The 20,878-nt window shown below is 38.1% G+C and overlaps 1 protein-coding gene across 5 annotated transcripts in view; it reads right to left on the reverse strand.

Moving 5' to 3' along the window:
- Nucleotides 1–240: 240 nt before the first annotated feature.
- The window catches only part of CUL4A (cullin 4A), a 35,606-nt gene continuing 14,968 nt past the window's right edge, over nucleotides 241–20,878 (reverse strand). The window contains exons 10-20 of one of the 5 annotated variants that reach the window (XM_004938534.5): nucleotides 18,025–18,143; nucleotides 15,580–15,772; nucleotides 14,150–14,254; nucleotides 13,613–13,723; nucleotides 13,211–13,296; nucleotides 12,228–12,335; nucleotides 10,503–10,616; nucleotides 9,339–9,444; nucleotides 3,159–3,331; nucleotides 2,192–2,338; nucleotides 241–1,822 (exon numbers count right to left, since the gene is read on the reverse strand). In XM_004938534.5, coding sequence (XP_004938591.1) covers nucleotides 1,727–1,822; nucleotides 2,192–2,338; nucleotides 3,159–3,331; nucleotides 9,339–9,444; nucleotides 10,503–10,616; nucleotides 12,228–12,335; nucleotides 13,211–13,296; nucleotides 13,613–13,723; nucleotides 14,150–14,254; nucleotides 15,580–15,772; nucleotides 18,025–18,143 — 1,358 coding nt within the window. In that variant the 3' untranslated portion in view covers nucleotides 241–1,726. Of the gene's footprint in view, nucleotides 1,823–2,185; nucleotides 2,339–3,158; nucleotides 3,332–9,338; nucleotides 9,445–10,501; nucleotides 10,617–12,227; nucleotides 12,336–13,210; nucleotides 13,297–13,612; nucleotides 13,724–14,149; nucleotides 14,255–15,579; nucleotides 15,773–18,024; nucleotides 18,144–19,508; nucleotides 19,727–20,878 lie in introns of those variants that run through there. The other 4 variants (XM_003640529.6, XR_003073340.3, XM_040662535.2 and 1 more) reach the window with 4 other exon arrangements.

Raw genomic sequence — 20,878 nt, forward strand, 5'->3', positions numbered from 1 at the left:
ACGTTCATTGCTTCGTATCATTTACTGTCTAAAACTGCCAACTTTTTATGTGGATAAAGCCTCTGTCCATTACATTTCTGAGGTGCACATTCCTGCTTGTTTTAGGAATCTAGAAAGATGGAGCTGACTGGTTTTTGCATGTATGGAAAGTCAGTTACAAGGCAAGTCTTTTAATGAACACTAAAGAACAAACTGCATAAATAAACTCAAGTGCCACATTCTAACAAAGGCTAAGAAATCTAATATGCATCAAAGATTTTATTTGAATTAACTGGATTCAAATATTAAAATAAGTCTACATTAAATTACAATATTAAATATGTTTTAAATACAAGAAACTGAATGTTTTTAGTTCCTAAACACAAAGGGAACAAAAATAATTCAGAAGAATGCGATACAATTAATGACACCAGATGACAGAATGAGGACTCCACTATGTAAGTCTGTGAGACGTCAAATCTCAGCAATGTTTAATTTGAGATGGTGGCCTTCCAACTGATACACAAAAATCCACGTTGTATAAGCTTAGTAAAGTATCTCTCAGAAAATATTGCCCTTATAATTCTCATTTATGCCACAATCAAAACTCCTTTGGTAGTTCTTTTTCAGAATGAAACACACCAGTATGCAAATCTGGGAAATAAACAGTATCTTGTAAGCAGTACCACAAAAGGTATCTTCTTTATAGTTACAATTATCTAACAGATCTACAACGTCTTTCATTCTTTAATTCAAATCCACTTACATATATACAATACGTAACAAAATACTCACAAAATCCTCAGTCTTTCAAGACAAAAAACTATGCTTTCACAACATCAAGACCATAAAAGTCTTTTTTTTTAAAAAAAGGTTTGTTTCTTAAAGTGGATCACGCTGTACAGTAGTTTCCCTGTATGTGATTTTAAAGGCAAAACTAAATGCTGTGGCAAGTACATAAACAGTGATAAAAACCAGCTGCCCTAAAATGAGGTAGGGCATCTGATTCAATCTAGTCCTTGCCACTCAACCCAGCAGAAATAGTAATAAAATAATAATAATATATCTTATCTAAATAATCCAACAACTCACTACACACACAGTTGTCCTCTTGGCACATAAAGGATCTCACTTCAAAACCTGATTTATCAAACCAGACTGAAGTTCATAATCATTTGAAAGGAAATTAAACGAACACAAGATCGAGAGTTTTCATGATGCATAATTGCAAAAACTCAGTGTATTTCAACAACACTGTTTGTACATAAATGTTCATCAATTAGGGGTTTTTAAAAAGTTACCCAAGTTTGTCTCTGTAGCTAAAGAATGCAGCATATAGGGTCCTTATGGATGCAGCTAGAACAGAGAAATGAAAAAAAAACAGACTTGCATCCTTCAGAAACGTATGTCTTGCACAGGTAATTTTACCTTTCCATCCGACTTCAATGACATTGTTAAGCAAAACAGTAAAAATAAATTTTCAAGAACCAAAAAGAACCAACAAATATCTAAAAGAAACAAAAATGTGACATTTAAAACTAGTAAGGAGTCTTGATAAGGATGATCAATTAACATCATTTTGCTTCTTGTCCACAGCAGTGCATGCAGCTGGTTGAATAATACACTTCAACCTGAAATCTGCTAAAAAGAAAGTCTTGAACAGCATAGGTATTCGGTGTCCTGAAGATATATTTGGATGATTTTTTTTGTGGGTTTTTTTTTTTTTTTAATATGTATTTCCTCTTCGTTATGCAACGTAGTGGTACTGATTGGGGTTGTCTTTGTCTCTCTCCATATAGTCTCTGTCAATGAGAGATTCAATCCTCTTTTTCAAGTCTCCAGGCTTCAAGAAAAGATGAGATTAGTAAAACAGTTAGTAATATGAATGCCAATATATTTTATTTAAAAAAGAAAGAAAGAAACAGAGAAAAAAACCTCCATGAAAACAAACAAAAAAATCCACAACTGAAAACAAAACAACAGGACAGCTAAAAACTACATAAGAAAGTGAACCATACTAAATAGGTAAACTGTTTCCTTCTGATACATGGGCTCATTCTGTTCACAGGCTCATTTTAATACTTGAATCTTTGGACTTGAGTCAGGCATACTTCACATTTCTTACTCTTACAGACAAGCTGAATGGGAAAATACATTAAAGGCTTTTTGATAATCCTAGGATGGTTTGAAAAATAAAATCAGTTACCTTTACCGGAAATTTCAGTTGGTTATACAATTCAGAAACAAGGAGATTGTGACCAAGAGTCTTTCTCATCTTCATTATTCGTACAATGGCAGCATCAATCTGATATTGTCTGTCTTGAAATACTCTTTCAGTTGTGCTAACCTGTTCCTCGACCTAAAGAACAATACAAAACCACAAATACCACCTTTTATTGCTATTATTTTATACGTTATATTTCTGTAGTTTTATTGTCTGACTTTGGGACAGATGCATACATTACTGCTTGCTAAGAACTAAGTGATTCTCAAGTGTGCTGCTGAAGCAAGCCATGTATAAAATTAAAGATAATCTAAATAAAGATCACGCCATATTTTAAATCTGATAAACCAAACTACCTTATAAGAACTCCCTTCATATTTTCAGAAGAAAACACAAGAATTTGACAGTCTCAATACTGCCTTCTGCACAAAACTGTTCAACTCTAATTTGCTTTTAATTTTCATGTTCAAAGGCTGAAAGGAAACAACTCAATACTAATTAAAACATATCAGCTTGTGTCCAGAACTGGGAATCAAGTAAAACAAGGACATCCACTACAAACCAGGGGACAACTCTCACCTTTTAATAACCCTCTTAACTGCCTAATGAAGAAAAGCGACACAGTGACATTTGAGTCATGAGTTCAATGTAGTACCAGCTTTTCAGCTGTACCATGAAAACTTGTAAGACACACTGAAACATCTGCAAGTCCGTACCATCAGTTCAATATAATAGTATTTAATTTTGCAGGCAAAGGAAGGAATCTGAATTGTTTCGATTTCAGTGAGATTTAGGATCTTTATTGCCTCAGTGAGTCATCCTCACTACCAAAAAATTAAAGTATCTTTCCTTTCTATTAATATAAAAGCTATGAGAGGAAACGCAGAGATTCTGTCTCTCCACGTGGGATATGGATAAACAGTTAACCAGAACGAATGCAAAAATAAATACATACTGTTTCTTTCATCTGGATTTGATTGATCTTTATTCTAAACAATTTATGCTTGAAATCACCATTAAAGATGAATTTGTCTCCATCTTCTACATCCTTGCCCTTTGGATTTTTAATCAATACTCGTGCTTTCCCACAGGCTAAGGACTGCAAGGTTCTTCTTAATTCACTGTCCTCTGTGAAGAAATTCAAAGTATAGGAGAAAAGAGAACAGAACATTAATGTGAAAAGTTTTATGCAATTAAACTAGGCACGCAAAGAAAAAAATTACTGGTTTTTATAATAATGTATTCTTCCAAGCTGAGTTATGATTACTCAAGAGCTTACAGTCTTCAAGCTTAGCCTCACACATCTCATAGGTAAGTGCTGAGAGTATGCACTGCGAGTGTGCACAGAACTGCCCAAATCAAGAATACAGACCTGACAAGAACATAGGGATCATCACAGCAAAGCTTCTATCTAGCAGTAGTATCAGAAAAAAATCTCAGCAACACAAGCCTAGTTTTATTGCTATAGCTTTGTTTGGCAGTCAGTAACAGGACATCAAAAGAAAAATCAGATGATGACAAAATCAAACCACCCATTTTATGTGATTTCATCACTACTTCTAAACACTCGGATGCAAATATAAACACGAAGAGAAATGAAGAAGAAAATAGGAGAGAAGTCTCATCAAACATCTTCCTATCAGCTTAGAAAGTGCCGCTGACAGTTATTATATTCATAAAACTTCTCCACAATGGGAAAGGAGTGGAAACAAGTGGGTGAAGGAAATTTTCTCTATTAAGACTTACAGCTAAAAGCACTTGGACAAGTAGATAAATGAAGCCTAAAATATTTGAGTAATTGTCTTGCAAAGACATCTCAGGATTTTGCATTAAAACAGCCTCTGGAATACTTTTATTCATAACACAAAATTATCACCAAATGTGTCAGATCTGAAAAGTCTACAAATTAAAACAAATGTTTTGCAATGTAGTGCTGAAATGCATGGAATGGCTAAGTTAAAGTATGATGCTTATTATTTGTAAAATACTTTAGCTTACACATTCACACAGAACGACTTTCAACAACTCAATAGAACAACTTCTTTCTTTATTAAAATACCCCGTTTCACACTTTTTAGGTTTTTCACTTTCAGTAAATACACATTGCTGGTGTGTTTTTGTCCAAACGCAGCCAATGCTGCTGTGCAAGGATGCCATTACAAACCCCCAGTACCCTTCAGAGCCTTGCTTCTGCTGTGCATGTGAAACTGCAGGGCACAGAATGCCGAAGGGCGAGGAACTCACAATTGCCTTTCAATCATGCAAGAAAAAGCAGGAAATACATTTATCTCAGAGAGGCTTTCTCAATAATGAGAAAGGCAGGAAAAGTGGGAATATATTTGGACAATATGTCTCAAAGAAGCACAACAACCAAAGAGGAGGTAACCACTCTTTCTCAGGGTGACAGTTGATATACTTTATAACTGTATCAGCAGCAATCTCATATCTTCTAAAGAATAAATTATGCGCAGTCTCTAGCAGTGACTGCAAAACACAAGTCCCAGCTCTGCCTAATGAATTCTTCATAGGTAGCATACTGTTGAGGTTCCTAATCTTTTATTTTTAAATTACTTTTATATGGCACATTTCAATCATTTATATTTTCAGTATGGTGCCGCATGCTGTTGTTATTCCCTGGTTCTTAATGTACAGATGTGTTGAGGGGTTGGGGAGCAGCCCCACACAAAAGCATCTGAGGGTTCAGGCTGACAGCAAGTTGAATGTGAGCCAGCAGTGTGCCCTGGTAGCCCAAAAGGCCTACCGTGCCCTGTGGTGCACCAGGCCCAGCACTGCCACCGGTCAAGGGGAGCAGCTGTCCTGCTCTGTGCTGTGAGGCCTCACCTCCAGCACTGCGTGTGGGTGCCACAACATAAGGACATAACGCTGTTAGAGGGTGTCCAAAGGAGGGCTGCAAAGGTGGGGAAGGGTCTGTAGGGCAAGGTGTGTGAGGAGAGGCTGAGGTCCTTTGGTGCGTGGGCATGGAACAGGCTGCCCAGGGCAGTGGGCACAACCCCGTGCTGCAGGTGTTCAAGGAAACACCCTCAGGCTCAGGGTTTGTTTTTTGAGTGCTCCTGTGTGGGAAAGGAGCTGAATCCTTGTGGGTCCCTTCCAACTTGGAACGTTCTATGATTCTATGTTCTATGTGGATGAAGACAAAGGGATATGAAGACAAACGGGATATCTTTGGTTGGGTGGGGTTGTGTGTAAATGTGGTGACGGCCCATGTTTTGGCCCAGAACAGTGTAGGTATTTTGTGTTAGATGGGACTTAAAGATGCAATAGATGAAGTTCAAAACACAGGTGGACACCAGTTTTCTGGTTATTTCAATACCCGGGAGTTTTGAAACCCAGACACTCACCTACTTAATGTTCACAAAACAAACATGTAAAACTGTAAATCCAGCAGTGTAGCTAATACAGAAACTGCATAAACGACTGAGAGTCTGAATAGTAGAATCACAGAAGATATCATTTTCACCTCTCTATAGTGCACATAGTAGGTCACAATTGTTTAACTGATATGAATTAACTGATGCTCTGTCCTGCAGCTGTACTCTCCTGCCAAGTGCAGACAGGAACACAGATTGCTCAGTTTTACTCTGTGGGGTGCTTCCTCAAACAATTGAAAGTTTTGAGTCATACCTGCTTACTGGTTTCTGCCACACAAACCTACAGTCTCTTTATATTAAATTCAGTATGACTCTGAAGTAAACCACAAAAAATACTGATCTGAGTGGCTCCATCTCCTGCTGCAGTCAGCAAAGGAGCTGGGAATACATGACTCAGAGGCCCGAGGAACCACTGTGGAAGTTCCAACAGGAGAAGGGAGACTACCAGAGTTGTCAAACAGTAACACTGGAAAATCCCAAATGCTTTATACCTCGCTCCTGTACGTTACTCGTGATGCCTCTAAGAGGCCCACAGGAACATATTAAACAAGCAGAATTTATGATCACCCTTATGGTACTCTCAATTAAACATCAATGCATGTGTAAGAAACTGGGGGCTGACTTGATGTGAAGTTGAGAATTACAGCTTTCAGACCTGCCATTAATCTTAGACAGCTAACTGTTTCAGTTGAGAACAGCTGCATTATGTTATATGAACTGGATCAAAATACATGGCGGTCGCACATAACAAAGCCAGTCTCTGCACATGTGGTTAAAGTTATTTCTCTCCCTCCGCAGATGCGTTTGTATTCAGCAACACTGGATACTATTTGATCTCCTAATTATTTGAGTGGGAGATCCCTTTGCAACTTTTAGAAGTTTCAGATTTGACCTTCCTAAGGAAGGAGCATCAAATTCTGTCAGATCAATATTCTTTTTCAGATCATTAGCGACTAAGTTGAATAATAACATGGGAATCCCTACTAGGAGCTTCCTTTCACCATGAAAGTAGCCTTTTAATTTCTAGCTATTTTCTGTCTTCTAATCAATTATTCACCTGTAAGAATTCACCTCACAAGCCATGAAAACTTACTTAAGAGCTTGTTATGAGCTCTAACCAACAACTTTAAAAAAAATCAAGTGTACAGTTATGACTACGCATATGCTTGCTCACTCAATTCACATCAGAAACTGTGCTGGCTCTTCCTTGATACAGACTTAGCCACGAGCCCATCTGCATGCCTAATACCCTGCAGAATTACTTCATGAACTTAAGAACCAAAAACAAATACCAAAACAAAACTCCCAAACCAAACCACTGGTTTTATCACCTACCATTCTTCCCAGACCAAGGCTCACTTAAGTTGTGAGAGACTAATTCAGTATTTACACTGGAAAGTTTCTGTAAAGCTTCCAGGTGAATGTCATCAGATGCTGGTGTCTGACTTACTGATCTTTCTATGCCCTTTACTGACACTTCAATTTGCAATATTTATTTTGTCTTATGGCACTGGTACAGCTCTGATCTCATCTGCAGAAACTACCGGTGTACAAAGACTGGTTAACACTGTGTAATAGAACACCAAATAAGAATTGCACAAAGCTTCCAGCACCCCCAAAGAAGGGCGAGCACACGTAAACACCAAAGTAAAGGAAGTAGCTAAACACAATACTTCAGAGTTGGGAGATTCAGCATCCATCTGCGTTTGCTTTAGAACAGAAGAACAGGCATCTGGGTCAGAAGGTCCATCCAGACCAGCATCCTGTCTTTGACAGGCCATAAGCTGGCATGCATAGGACAGCATGCAGGAGGGAAACTAATGCAGGAATGTTCCATGCTTCACTGCTCTTCTCCCTCTCCTACCCTACTGCTGAGTCACCAAGGGACTTCCTAAGGCAGAGGTGGCTTTCATGCATTGAGAAACCTCTCAGTGCATTGCTCTTCACTGAACCTTGCCCCTTGAACGCTGTAAGCTTCCTGTTTTTATAACATGTGGTGGCCAACAGTTTCACAGCTTATCACTGCTGGGCAAAATCCAGAGTACTGCTCAGCAAAAGGATCAGCCAAGTAGCAGGAGGCAGGAAGGGGGCAGTGTGAGACTGACTCTAGAGAGCACTTTTGGATGTAGGACTTTCATTTACAAGGAGGGAGATTGCTAAATGGGAATGGCAGAAGCTCTGAATGCCATGTGTGGAAGAGAGATTTTACTTTAGCCACCCTGGACTCATGGGCAGTCTGTGGGCCATGAACTGTCCTCATTACATGGATTTCTACACTACTTCCTCTTAAGAGAAATACATATGCATAGCACTCAGTGCAATTACATGACATAAAATAGGCAGTTCCCAACAATCCATCAGTCCTAGCTGGTTGCTTTAATAACAGTTCATTGAAATCCTTTCTATTGTACTATAACGTAACGGGGGTTTTCATGCAGCAGATCTTAATATGTTGCTGTAAGGCAGCTAGAATATAAGCTCAAAGGTAAAGTAATACAAAGTGAGAATGCAGAATCTGGATCAGGCTTGTGTGAGCTTATGTTTGTTCTGTAAGCACTGTACTCTGATCTAATGAGTCTCTGGACTCAATGCTTATCATTCATGCTGGCACAAGTTTTCTTCAGCTCCCTTAGCATTTATGGAATGAGTGACTAAGCAACCTGAAGCTTCATCAAGTCTGAGAAACTGGAGTACTTAGGCTGTGCCGCCTTCTGAAATGCATCCTTCTGAACCACAGGGATTATTCTTTACAATCCCTTTTTCCAATGTTTTATTAAATACATTTACAGTATTTTAGTGTTTGTGTGTATTCAGATACCTCTTCAGCAGTTGTTTTATTGGGTTGATCTTAACGTTTGACAAGCAAAGGCTACTGGATACAACCTATTGGTTGATGCAGAGAGTAAAGCCATGGAAGAGTTCATAGAATCATAGAATCGCTAAGGTTGGAAAAGACCCACAGGATCATCCAGTCCAACCATTCACCCATCACCAATGGTTCTCGCTAAACCATGTCCCTCAACACAACATCCAAACGCTCTTTGAACACCACCAGGCTTGGTGACTCCACCACCTCTCTGGGCAGCCCATTCCAGTGCCTGACCACCCTTTCAGAGAAGTAGTATTTCCTAATGTCCAGCCTGAACCTTCCTTGGCACAGCTTGAGCCATAAAGTTATCCTTTTTAATGCCAATGGTAGTAACTGTTTTAAGAAAGCATAAAGATTAGAGAAACAAATAAACGAAAACCTCTAAGAATACTCTACTGCAATAGATACTACATCTGGTTAAAAAGAAAACTACGTTTTTCTTCAGTTTTCTATGTTTCATCCATCTTCAGATTCAAAGTGTAAGAGGAACAGCTACCATATATATTCACTACTGGACACTGCTCTTTTTAAACAAATCAACCTATTGTAAACAGGGCACTCCAGCAACACTGGTGGAAAAGAGATAGTCATGATCTCAGAACAGGTCAATGGAAATCATCTCTTGAAGTGCCCCAAAATGGCAGAATTCCGTAACAGATCATTTTCACATTTTAATATTTGAAAGTGTGCTAGAACAGAAATAATCTGTACATACACCAAGCCTTTATCACCACCCGCATTTTAAGAATTGCAATCATGTATTTTGTAAAACTGACCGATGGATAGTAGCATTCTTAACGCAAGGTCTTTACCTACAGATTCATAATCGTCAGTCACTCAGTGAATACATTTAAGAACCACAAAGTATTTTTCCTACCTATACCGGTGGCCATTTTAATTTCTTCAAAACTGAATTCATCTCCTTCATTAAACATAAGCAGCACTAATGTCTGAAAGAGCGACACTTGAAATTCTTTCTTTCCCTAGAAAAAGAAATGTCAAACACATAGAAGTAATTTTCAGGCTATCTTCTCTTGTATCTCCCAAATCTGATAAGTTAGAGAAGCTGTACATTCTTTATTTATAGATGTGCATTTTTGAATGCCTGTCGCACAGAAGAATCTGCTTGAACGTAGTAGCAAGGAAACCGGATATTATTAAAACCTCTTCTGTTTATCTAACAGTACCATACAGTACAAACCAGAACCTCGTTAGAACAGCCTAGCATTTACTCCACACCACTGCATTTTAATTACAATATATGGAATTCTGGCTTTGCTACAACCAGTTGCACATTTCTTTATACTTCAACCCCGTATCATCAGTAGTAAAACGTTTGTTCCAGCTGGCAATGAGAAGGAAATATCTGAAACTCTTCAGACAGATGTACACATTTTTGTCAATTAACAACAAATCTATCTATCTCAGTGATACGTAGTGCCAAAATCCTAAGTTCCCTATTCAGAATGAGTTTATAAAATAACATTATTGTTGTTTACTCTATTTCAACTAAGTTGCATTCATTAGCAAGGCAAGACATTCCAAGAGAAGAAACAAAACCACATTAAGAAACAATGTGGTTATTTAAGACTTAAATAATTTAACAAGCGTTTAAATTTTAACCAGTTATTACATCACTAATGCCCTTCAGTCTCCTTTTGCAACAGTTCAGCATTCTAAAAATGTCACCAGTATTTCTACGATCAAAACAATCCTCTATTAAAAATAAGATGCTGATTTTTTTTCTTTAATTTCCTTCTTCATTACAACCCTCCTTACTGAAATAGTTTTTTTGAATGAATACAAATGGAAGGTTTCACTCGTGTCTCCTAGCTAGGCAGTATTTCAGTTTCCATTAGAAAAAGCCCACTTTCTGCTCAAAATAAAACTACCGAACAGCGATTGTTCCTCCACTAAACATGTTACTACCTTTATTACAAAAGAAAGAAATACTAAACACGACTAGATTCGGAATAACTAACTTTAGTTTTATCCCAACAGGCTACGCATTAAATAAGCAAACTTCTATGAACAAACTCACTTCTTTAAATTCCGCCTTCAGGACAGCATGCCCTAACGTGGTCTGCCACTGAAGCTTTCGACCACTGTGTTTTCCTAGGTAAAAGGTTTTAAATACCTCTTGAAGCTTAATCATCTGCAAAACAAAGACACAAAGTTTATTAGTGTTTTACCGGTACAGTGATGCTGGATGTTTTCATATGTAATTTCTTTGGTTCTCCTCAACAATATTTCATACTAAGTGTTTTTGTGCAAAAAAGCTAAATTCAAAAGAGCTAAACTTCGCTCTCAAACACATTGGTGCTACTCTGCAAAAAGTAAATTCTCTATTCAAGCATAGCTTTTAACTTTTTTTTTTTCCTTAAATAAAAGTGAAATAGAAGAACCATAAAGGCTTTTAAACTTCCAAAATATTGTTCTTGTCCTGGACTTTGTTTCTGACCAAGCAGTCACCCTACAAAAAGCATGCATCTCACACACCTGTATGCTGACTACTAACTTTCTCCCCTCAGTTTGTCCTACAGAGACTCAACTCCAATCCCAGTGTTTGAATTCCAAGTAATAGGTTTTTATTCCTCCATTTTCATGATGTGTTGTTCAGGCTGGACCCTTCCAAAGTAGTATGCTACTGAGGAATCACACAATGGCTTTTGTTGGAAGGGACCTCACAGCCAACCGAGTCCCAATCCCTGCCATGGGCAGGGCTGCCCCCCACCAGCTCAGGCCACCCGAGGCCCCATCCAACCTGGCCTTGAGCGCCTCCAGGGATGGGGCACCACAGCTTCTCTGGGCAGCTGTGCCAGTGCCTCACCGCCCTGTGAGTGAGGAATTTCCTTCTAACATCTAACTTAAAACTCCTCTCTTTTAGTTTAAAGTCATTCCCCCTTGTCCTATCACTATCAGACCATGTAAAATGTTGTTCCTCCCTCATGCTTATAAGCTCCCTTTAAGTACTGGAAGGCAACAATGAGGTCTCCTCAGAGTCTTCTCTACTCCAAGCTAAACAAGCCCAGCTCCTTCAACCTGTCTTCACAAGAGAAGTGTTCCAGCCCTCTGATCATCTTCATGGCCTTTCATTCCAGGAAAACATGGCACAGAAGCAAACGCACAGAAGATTCCATTGTTCTGAACTGAACAGTAGCACTGTCACCACCCTGTGATCTCCTAGGTTCTTACTGCACTTCAGATCAAGCAAGGTACTGCAGGAAGCAGTACTCCAAATATATATATAGCCACAGATATGAGCACTGCAAAATCTGTAAACTTGAAGCCATCTTTTTTTTCAGACACACCATTTAAATGCTGGGGCTAGTTTTATGAGACACATTACAGAGAGGAAGGATCTTATGGGGAAAAAAAAAAAGATCATGCAGTAGTGGAACTATTGGCTGGATCAGCATGCATAACCATTGTAGCTAGACTGGCTAATTACTGCAAACTGTTTTAAACTAGTGCTCAAATGCAATGTTAATTAGGACACTGATTTTCCCCTGATACTAATTTGAGACTAGTATTATTAGGAAGTTAGAAAAAAATATTAAGTGAAGCAATCACCTGAAAAAAAAAACCCAGAGCAGATTTTACCCACTATGTTTTAACTTTTGTACTTTTTAATCTTTGAAAAGAGAAAAAGAAAATGTTAAAGTCTTGCAGAAATACATTAACCTAAGGGCATTAATTCGTCCTATGATACTGATTATGATACTACTACATGAACTGCATTTAGAAGGAAAGTTCAAAAACTAACCTCTGAATTCAAGTGAACTTCCATAGGCGTATAAGTTGGCCAATAGCCCATTGTTAATATATTTACTGTCAGGTCTATGTTTCCTGGGTCACTTTGGTTCTGCATATACTAAAATACAAGAGACAAAAATCATTCAGGTATACTGTTTGCGTGATAAAATAGAAACATTATATACTTGACTTAAATTAGAAATCTAAACTTCGGAGAATAATGAAGAATTCCTACAGGTCACATCCTTCATTAGACATGATACAAGGTATCACACACACACACAGAAAAAGAAAGCAAAACAAAAGCTTTCAATCAGAAGCCAGGAGAAAAAATTTAAGGTTCCCTGGGACTTCCAGATCTCTGTGAGACAACACATTTTCTTATCATTTGAGTATAAGACCACTCCTCAACAGGCCATAGAGTCTGGGACAGAAAAATCACTACAGTATTTTAGTAGTGGAGCAGCTGCTCCAAGTCAGACCTCTATCCCAGTACTTGGTCTCCAGTAAGGCCCCAGAAAGGTGCCCGAGAGAAGCACAACAGGGCAAACATTCACGACGTTTTCTTGCAGCATATGTCCTCAGTCACCAACTGTTTTGAAGTGCAGAGCCTGAGATACATATGGTTTCTATCATTTTAGCAGCCTTTAGGGAGTTTCTCTGGCATAAGTCATTCACAAAGAGAAGCAGTAGTTTACAGAATTAAGAAATATGGACTTTAAAGGATGTCAAACTAAATTACTACGTAGCATTTAGACTTCAATTTTCTTAAAAAGAAATCACATAAATCTGTAAAAACAGATTATCTCTGAATAGATGAAGAATAAATAAATTCTGCTCTATAAATAGATTCATAAGGACTCTCTGTGACTATGATCAGGGCTCTGCACAAAAGCTGTTTAATTTCATTTTAGCTTAATCCAAGGTTTAACACTATGAAGTGCTTCCCCATTGCTGTTGAAAATTTAGCACATAAACACAATCTGAAGGTACCTGCTTAAACTGAACCATGACATCTTTTGACAGTTCCATGTCCTTGAACATGCCCTCCAGTTTGCTGGTAAAAGCAGCCCCACATTCTGTCACACAAATTAAAGCAAAGATCCCACAATTACAAACAAGCACAGAACAATTTATGAAGGTCTAACCAGAGACAGTTGCGCCAGATTTGCCAGGGTTTGGAGCACTCACAACTAAGTATGTATTCTGCTCCTATGTCGGCAGATTAAATGAACCAGTCACGTCTCTGAGAGGTCAACCCCATAGTTCTCACTGAGCACAGTGCTCAGTTATTACTTAAGATCTGGCTTGTCACTGTTTAAAGCATGAGATAATGAGGATTCTAAATTACATTCCAAAAAGTAGTGAACAGTTAGCACAGCTGAAGATGCCTACCATGTTTAAGCTTTGACAACATGGACTTCTCAGCATCTACAGATGCACTTTTTCCAACCAGCAGTCTTTTGGCCAGGTCTTTCTTATAGAATGCCTCAAACACATCTTTACCTGCATGGAAATTGAAACAAAAATAAAGTCACACATTCTATTTGTACCATCACACTTCAGGTTTGTGACACAAGCCTTAATTCATAACACACTGATCAGAAGATCAACATACACTACCCAACAACAAAGAAAACTACATAGAAAATTGTTTCTTTTTATGTTTGAATTATTCTATTACCATACTTCACTAAGTCTTACTCTCACTCTTCGGTCTCCACCACAGACTGTAACTTCACCTCCAAAGAAGCTTGTCCTCCCTGTTGTATTTATTGTGCTCCTTCAACTGTAAGGCAACTCAGATATAAGACTAATTCTAGAGGAAACTCACGCTAAAAATGATCTCTTACCCTCCTCAGAGGACTGAGGTTCAGCTAGTAACAAAGAAAATATTTTTAATTGTATTAACTGAGAACAGATATTTCTTACCATGAATGAATCTAAATATGATCATGATTTTGTCGAGGATTCTTTCCAGCTCTTCATCTGTTGCTTCTTTATTACCAGCTCTTAGCTTGGAATCCACATACTTTGCTACAAATTAAGAAAAAATTAACACCTTAATAAAAAAAGAGAATCTAAAATCACCAACTTAAGCATTTTCCACTTGAAATAGTACTGTGTATTAAAAATATAGGCTAAGTGCTAAGCTTTCTATTTTCTATTCTCCCACCCCTTTATTCAGTGGAATGATAGAGCGCTTATTGTAACTACTGCCATAATGGGGGAAAAAAAAATATCACAAAAAGGAACCATCCAAGAAAAGAACACAGTAAAATCATTAAAATGAACACAGTAGAAGTTCCCACATTTTGTGTTATATTCATTGCAAGCACGTTACTCATTGAAAGACAACATTTTGGAAGTGTACAATGCATATGAATGTATTTTATGAGAAACAGAAACAAACAACACAAAGAGGACTATAGTTCTTCTAGACCTTTAGTTAAAACCCCTCTTGCTCCTTGCTACGAGCATATAAAAATTACAACAGAAGCGATGCTTTCAAGTTAGTAGCTTCAGAATGCTAGAAATACTGTTAAGCAATGAATTTAGCTAAATGTTGATTAAGCCACGTTAGTATCCCTACACAACCTACTGGGGTAAGAAGGAAACCACTGCAATAGCTGAAACATCACAATCTGCAGATGACAGCAGGCTGTATCATGCCTTCAACCTGTATTCACTATGTTGCACAATTTGACCCGCCAAGTTTATTTTAGGATGAAGCCACAAATTACGTTGAATAGAGGCAAGAGAGAAAAAAATCAAGGAGCAGGATCCTCTACTGGTGGGAAATGTCATAGCTATGCTGGCCACAGGTAAAACAGATTGCCAGATTTTGCCAAATCAGGGATAATCCCAGTAAAAATATTTTTCCCCTTAATGAGCATTAGTTCTCCCTTCAAGATACTCAATTTTTTCTTCCTCCTTCTATCTGAAGGCTTTAAAATTGTTCCAACGTCAGCCTTCAAGTCAGATGGGCTGTACTTACTCCTTTCTGAGAGATCTTTAACACCCAGAGAACTCATCTGCCACCGCAGTTAAGAATTCTGCTCTGGCTATACTTCCCCTAGCCCTTCACACCACTGGCAGCACTCGCGTTGTGCTCTAGGAGCACAAGTTAGCCCAGTTGCAGTGCAGGAAGCATGGTGCAGGACAGCAAAGTGATGTACTCCTTAGGGACACCGCACACGCCTAAACAACACCCCGCGCTGCTCGGTCCCGCAGTGCTCCCAAAGCAAATCTCCTAAAGCAACTGCATAATGCACCACTATTGCGCTAGCACACTCAGCAGCATCATCTTATCATGCTTTCTACAGATTTTGGAAATATTTTACAGAAAAATATTTGTGTACCTATCAATTCTGCAGGCTTATTTGGTCTCTTGTTGATAAATGTTTCAAAGGACTCCTTCATCAAGTTTATAAATTTTTCATTTTTCTGAAAGCACACTTCTATGATATGGTCCACTTTATCCTTAAAATCTAGTAGCTCTTGCACCATATCCTTGTCCTTTTCAGGATTAACCACTATTGTTGTCCCAAAGTTCTGTAAAACAAACACTTTTGATAATAAAATACTTTAGAGCACTACCTGTCTCCCCCAACAGACACATTCACCCTTATAAAATTAATCGTTAGAGAGAATAATAATTTTACAGAGCTACTTATGTGACTTCACAGTTTCAGAAAATGAGATGCATTAAAATTTAAAATAAAAGCCCAGACACACATTAATGGATTTCAAACATTAGCGTTTGATTTAAAGATTATACACATTTAAGACGGGAGCTAAACAAAAATACACAGTAGACATGACTGTACGATGTACAAGTTTACAGTTAAATACAGAACTACATGATTCATGTAAAAGAAATTATATGGAAACTGCCTCAGAAAGTGCAATGGCAAACTTTGTACTACTCTTCTGGAGCCCACCAGTGAGCTCCACTGACAGGAACAGAGGGCTGAAATCCAACTGCTGCTCATCCCTCCAAGACTTCTCACTCTGTGAGGGCTCCAGATCAGCTGACCTCCAACAAACAGGATTTTCCCATTGGCAAGAAAAAGCCACAGACCCGACTTTCTTTTCTTGTTCATTTACTATCCAAGAACTAGAGCTATGGTATCCCCTGCCCACTGAACCAAACCATCCTGTGAGGTAAACCTATCAGACAATTTACAGCTGCTTTGTAACACCAATCATTGCCCTACACAGAATAAGTAGTTTTCTGCCATGAGAAAGAGGAACACCTGCATAGTAACAGCTGAATAGCATTTAATTAGTGTATTTACATCAATATGGTGGTATGTTTTCCACCACAGTTATGCAAGGATGGGAAAATTCCTCACAAGCCTCAAAATTTCCACCTTAATACCTCATTATCCCTGCAATCTTTCACTAAGATCCTTCTCAAGAACCATCTCCAAGTGAATCAAGTCAAACACAAGGGTGCCAAGTGTCCTTGGACTCATTACATATATATATCTTGCACTAAGTCCATTTTCCCCTTCATTAACAGCCCCTGGATCTCTCTCAGCCTCCATCATCTATGTTCCAAAGTTGCAAAGCATCTTTCCAGTCTGCAAATGAGGAGCTGAGATATATAGAGCTAAGTGGCATGCCTAAAATCATAAAAAGGTGACTACAGCAGAGCACTTATCTTCCCTCCAGGACTTTGTCTCTATGTATTTTTTCTTATGCTGCTTCACAGGATAAAATTTAAGTTCCCAAAGCCTCACTTTAATGCACTCTAACATACAGAATGTCGGAATGGAGAAGATTTATTGACTCTACAGATCTAGGTTTCTAGATTTCTGAGCACATGGAAAAGTTTCTTTAAAATGAGGCCATTGAAGGTCTGATTCTGAGACACATGGCATGGTAAGCCAACTCGCTGCTGCTGAAAGGCAAGGTCCTGGTCATCCTTCCCATAGTTTTCTACATGTTGGCCCAGCTGATCACATATCCATGGGCTGCAGGTGGTGGAGACACTGCTCAACAATCTGCTGAGCAAACTGCATCTCAGCTTTGGGGGTGGATGGGGACATGGCCTCTCTCCCACGTGCTGCACATAACTCCAGGTATGGATGAGCCAGAAAGTCACCTCCACAACAAACTCATGTTGTGCACTTTGCCTCTAAGGTGGAGATAACCACGGATGATTCAGGAGAGAACTACACGAGCAATTATTAACTCCAGAGAGAAATATCTTCTGTGAAGCTTTGCTGCCTTCATCTGCTCAGAGGCAGCATGTTACCTTACTAAGCTAAACAAATCAGAATTATCTAAATACCACTTTGATCATGGATGATTTTCAAAGGGAGTGTTCCTTTCGAAACAGCTTAAGCGTTCATCTAACTGACTGCATTGCTCTGCGTTGGTTACATGACGCACTGCCAATCTGCAGCAGAACAGCTGCATTCTGCTGTTCTCCTGCATTTCCAAGCATGTAAAACAGGTGAGTATATTTGTACCAAAACTCAACACGTTCTACAATCTGAAATACTCTAAACAAGTGTGCATATGGCACTATTTAAAAGTAAACCAGAATAGCTTCTTGTGCATTGTTCAAACGTACGATGAAAGCAATTTCCAAGTAGTTAGGAATTTAAAATCAAAATTAAAGTGTTGCTGTTTCTCACCACGTGATTATTATTGGGGGGGGAAAAAATGCATTAACATATTGGTTTAAAACAGCTTTGATGCATATACCTAATGATATACTATTCTTCTTTTTGATAGAATAAACCTATGATAACAGCATACATTTTGAGAGTATTAAGGGATCTCTGAAATACCTTAATGTATTCACTCCAATGTTGCAGAAGGATCTGCTGCCCCCCTTTTACCCTGCTGAACAGCTGGTACGTCTGGGTCAAATCTGATATTCTATTTTCATCAAGCAGGTTATCAAGTCCTTAAAAAGAAAAGAAAAGAAAATTAGAGGTACAAGCAAATTTGAATAGCACTGCATAAGCACAAGTGGAAATACAAGAGAAAGCCAAAAAATCTCTATGAAATACACCAACAGACTCTCCAGCGTGTTTAAAAGTATAAACTTTTAAAGACAACATATCTAAAAGTGAGCGTTATGCTCAGGGTTAACATGTTCCCTGGTATAAATCAGCTGAAATGACTTATGTTACAATATTTTAAGTCAGCTGAAGTACTTTCCCAATAAAGTGCTGACTCGAAGCCTTTTGCAGAATGTTTATGAACAGTACTTGACTTTAAGTGCAGAGTTTTATCAAAAGAACTCACAGAATCTCTAAGGAATGTCACAAACTACGCTAAGTGTCCTACATTTAAAACACAGATATATAGTTGGCAAGATTTTTTTTTCCTCTGGAATGTGCTGAGTCATGTTTTTAGATTAAGAACACGTCATAAATGCTCTACATCCATACTGATGTAATAACACACAATTACAAATTGTTTCCAAGCAACTTTTGCCTTTGTCAGTTCATCCTACATGAGACTAGGCCTTGGACTAATGAGTGGAGAAGCAAAGCTCAAGGCTAAATGGAAAGCTTTTTACAACTGCATGCACCATATTCTCAAACTTTACACTGTGTATTTAGTCCCAGTGCAATCACAGATCCATTGTCTGGTGTTAGTGATAGAGGATTCAGTAAAATGGGAAGGTAGCATTTATGCCATTGCTTAAATCCAGAAAGCTTGATTCTACACAAGTTGACAACGCACATCATCAGTGTAGCTGACGCTGTATGACTGTTCTACTTCATGCACAACATACATGTGATTACTTTAAAATTTTAAATGGTAGTAGATTACAAAGCATTTTCAAGCCTTACTTATATGATCCCTTTTTTACTCTCTCCTTCATCTTAGAATACTGCAATTTTAACTTATTGACATGTTCAGAAAGGCAAAGTGTTCAAGAATGATGTCAACTTTTGCCCACACCGAGATATCAGAAGAATTAAAATACTTTAAAAGTATATAAAATGATAAATTACACAAACTTTAATACAAGTGACTGATGTTCTTTTGGTGCTGAAATTTGGAAATGTCAATTCCATCACATCCAAGCACTGCTCCCTCCTCATTTAGGGAGACCAATGCACTATTTGCTTTGTTGCAATCTAAATGATAAATGTCAACCTTCCTTCTTCCTCTGGCATACAAACAGCGGTGGAAAAAATACTTTGTCACATCCATGACCAATGAAAAAAGATATTGAGGGAACTCCTCTGACACAACACTTCCCACAACTTCCAGAAAGCACCGTCACAGCCTTACAAATTTCTATTATACTCATAATGAAAAGAAAAAAACACAGTAACTATTAAATGGCAGTCAGAATAATACAAGAAATAAAGTATCTCATACATACCCTGCATTTGTTAGCTTTTTTTTTCCTGTATCAAACTGACTACATCATATGCCTTCTCTCCTAAGGAACAAAACCTACAAAAGGCAGTATCTTCTTCTACTTGCACTGAATACTAGGATGTTATAAGTGGATTACAATGTGCCCTGGATCAAATGAATGCAGAAAGTGAAGTAAGCCAAGTGATGTTAGACTTGCTTCTTTTTTTTTAAAATAAATAAAATGTATAGACATAGAATGCAAAAGAATGCAACAGTCTTACAACCCCAAATTATAGTGACTTCAAAAATGTGCATGGACAGCGAATGTACATTGTTAACCAAGAGAGAGTGAAGGCTAAAACAAGAACATTTTTTGACCACGCCAACTAATGAACACATTTATCATTGGAGAAATGACTTTAAAATAATGCTAAAAAGCAAGCAAGATCAACACGGATCAACAAAAATACTAGTTATTCTTACCATATACAATAAACTCAAAAATAATTAAGATGGAATAAACAAGCTGACTTTTGTAACCGTACTGAAAATAGTGAAATAACCTATTCCCAGAGTAGTTCAGAGAAAACTGAGAGCATATGTCTATCTTTAAAAAGGGGACAAAGAAATAAGTGAAAGGAGTACATCTATCAACCCAAAAGTATTAAATATTGATGTGATGGAGCCTGAAGATAACAGAGTACTAGAGGCATCAGTACTGCAGCAGTAAAAGAACAAAGATATAAGCATAACTTGCTAGAAGATCTAAAGCCTGAAAGGTGGCTAGTGCAAGAAAAGGAAAGGATCATTTAAAATACTGAAAGGTCAGACCAAACCCAGGAATTTAGTGAAAAAGACAAAAAGTTAAGAGGAAAAGAGAAATGCTGATTTCAAGACACTAGTAAGGAATAAGGAATTCCTAAGAAGACTGCAGTTCAAATCTGGAATTGCCAGCCAGAAGGTACAATACAAACAAAAGCACAAAAAGGGCATTGCCTCTGACTGCTGTCAGTTCCAATAACTCCCAATTCTTTAACCATCCAGTCACAAGGATATGTGACACTATTGCACTCACGCTTTGTAACCGTCACATAAAAGAAACTACAACAATTATTGCAGCTTTCACTTGGAAGTTTGCAGGTTCGAGGAAATGAATAGTTCCAAAGCAATCCCTAAGCCCATTGCTCTGAATCAGAGAGAACTTATGGGGTTTTACAAACGTATACAAATACGGAATTACATTTTAGATATTTGTTTCCACATACAAGATCTGATGGCACAATGGCTGTAACAGTCTTACTGAACTAGCTATCTGTG

This window comes from Gallus gallus, chromosome 1, assembly GCF_016699485.2.
Source record: "Gallus gallus isolate bGalGal1 chromosome 1, bGalGal1.mat.broiler.GRCg7b, whole genome shotgun sequence".
In the NCBI taxonomy this organism is placed as follows: domain Eukaryota; kingdom Metazoa; phylum Chordata; class Aves; order Galliformes; family Phasianidae; genus Gallus; species Gallus gallus.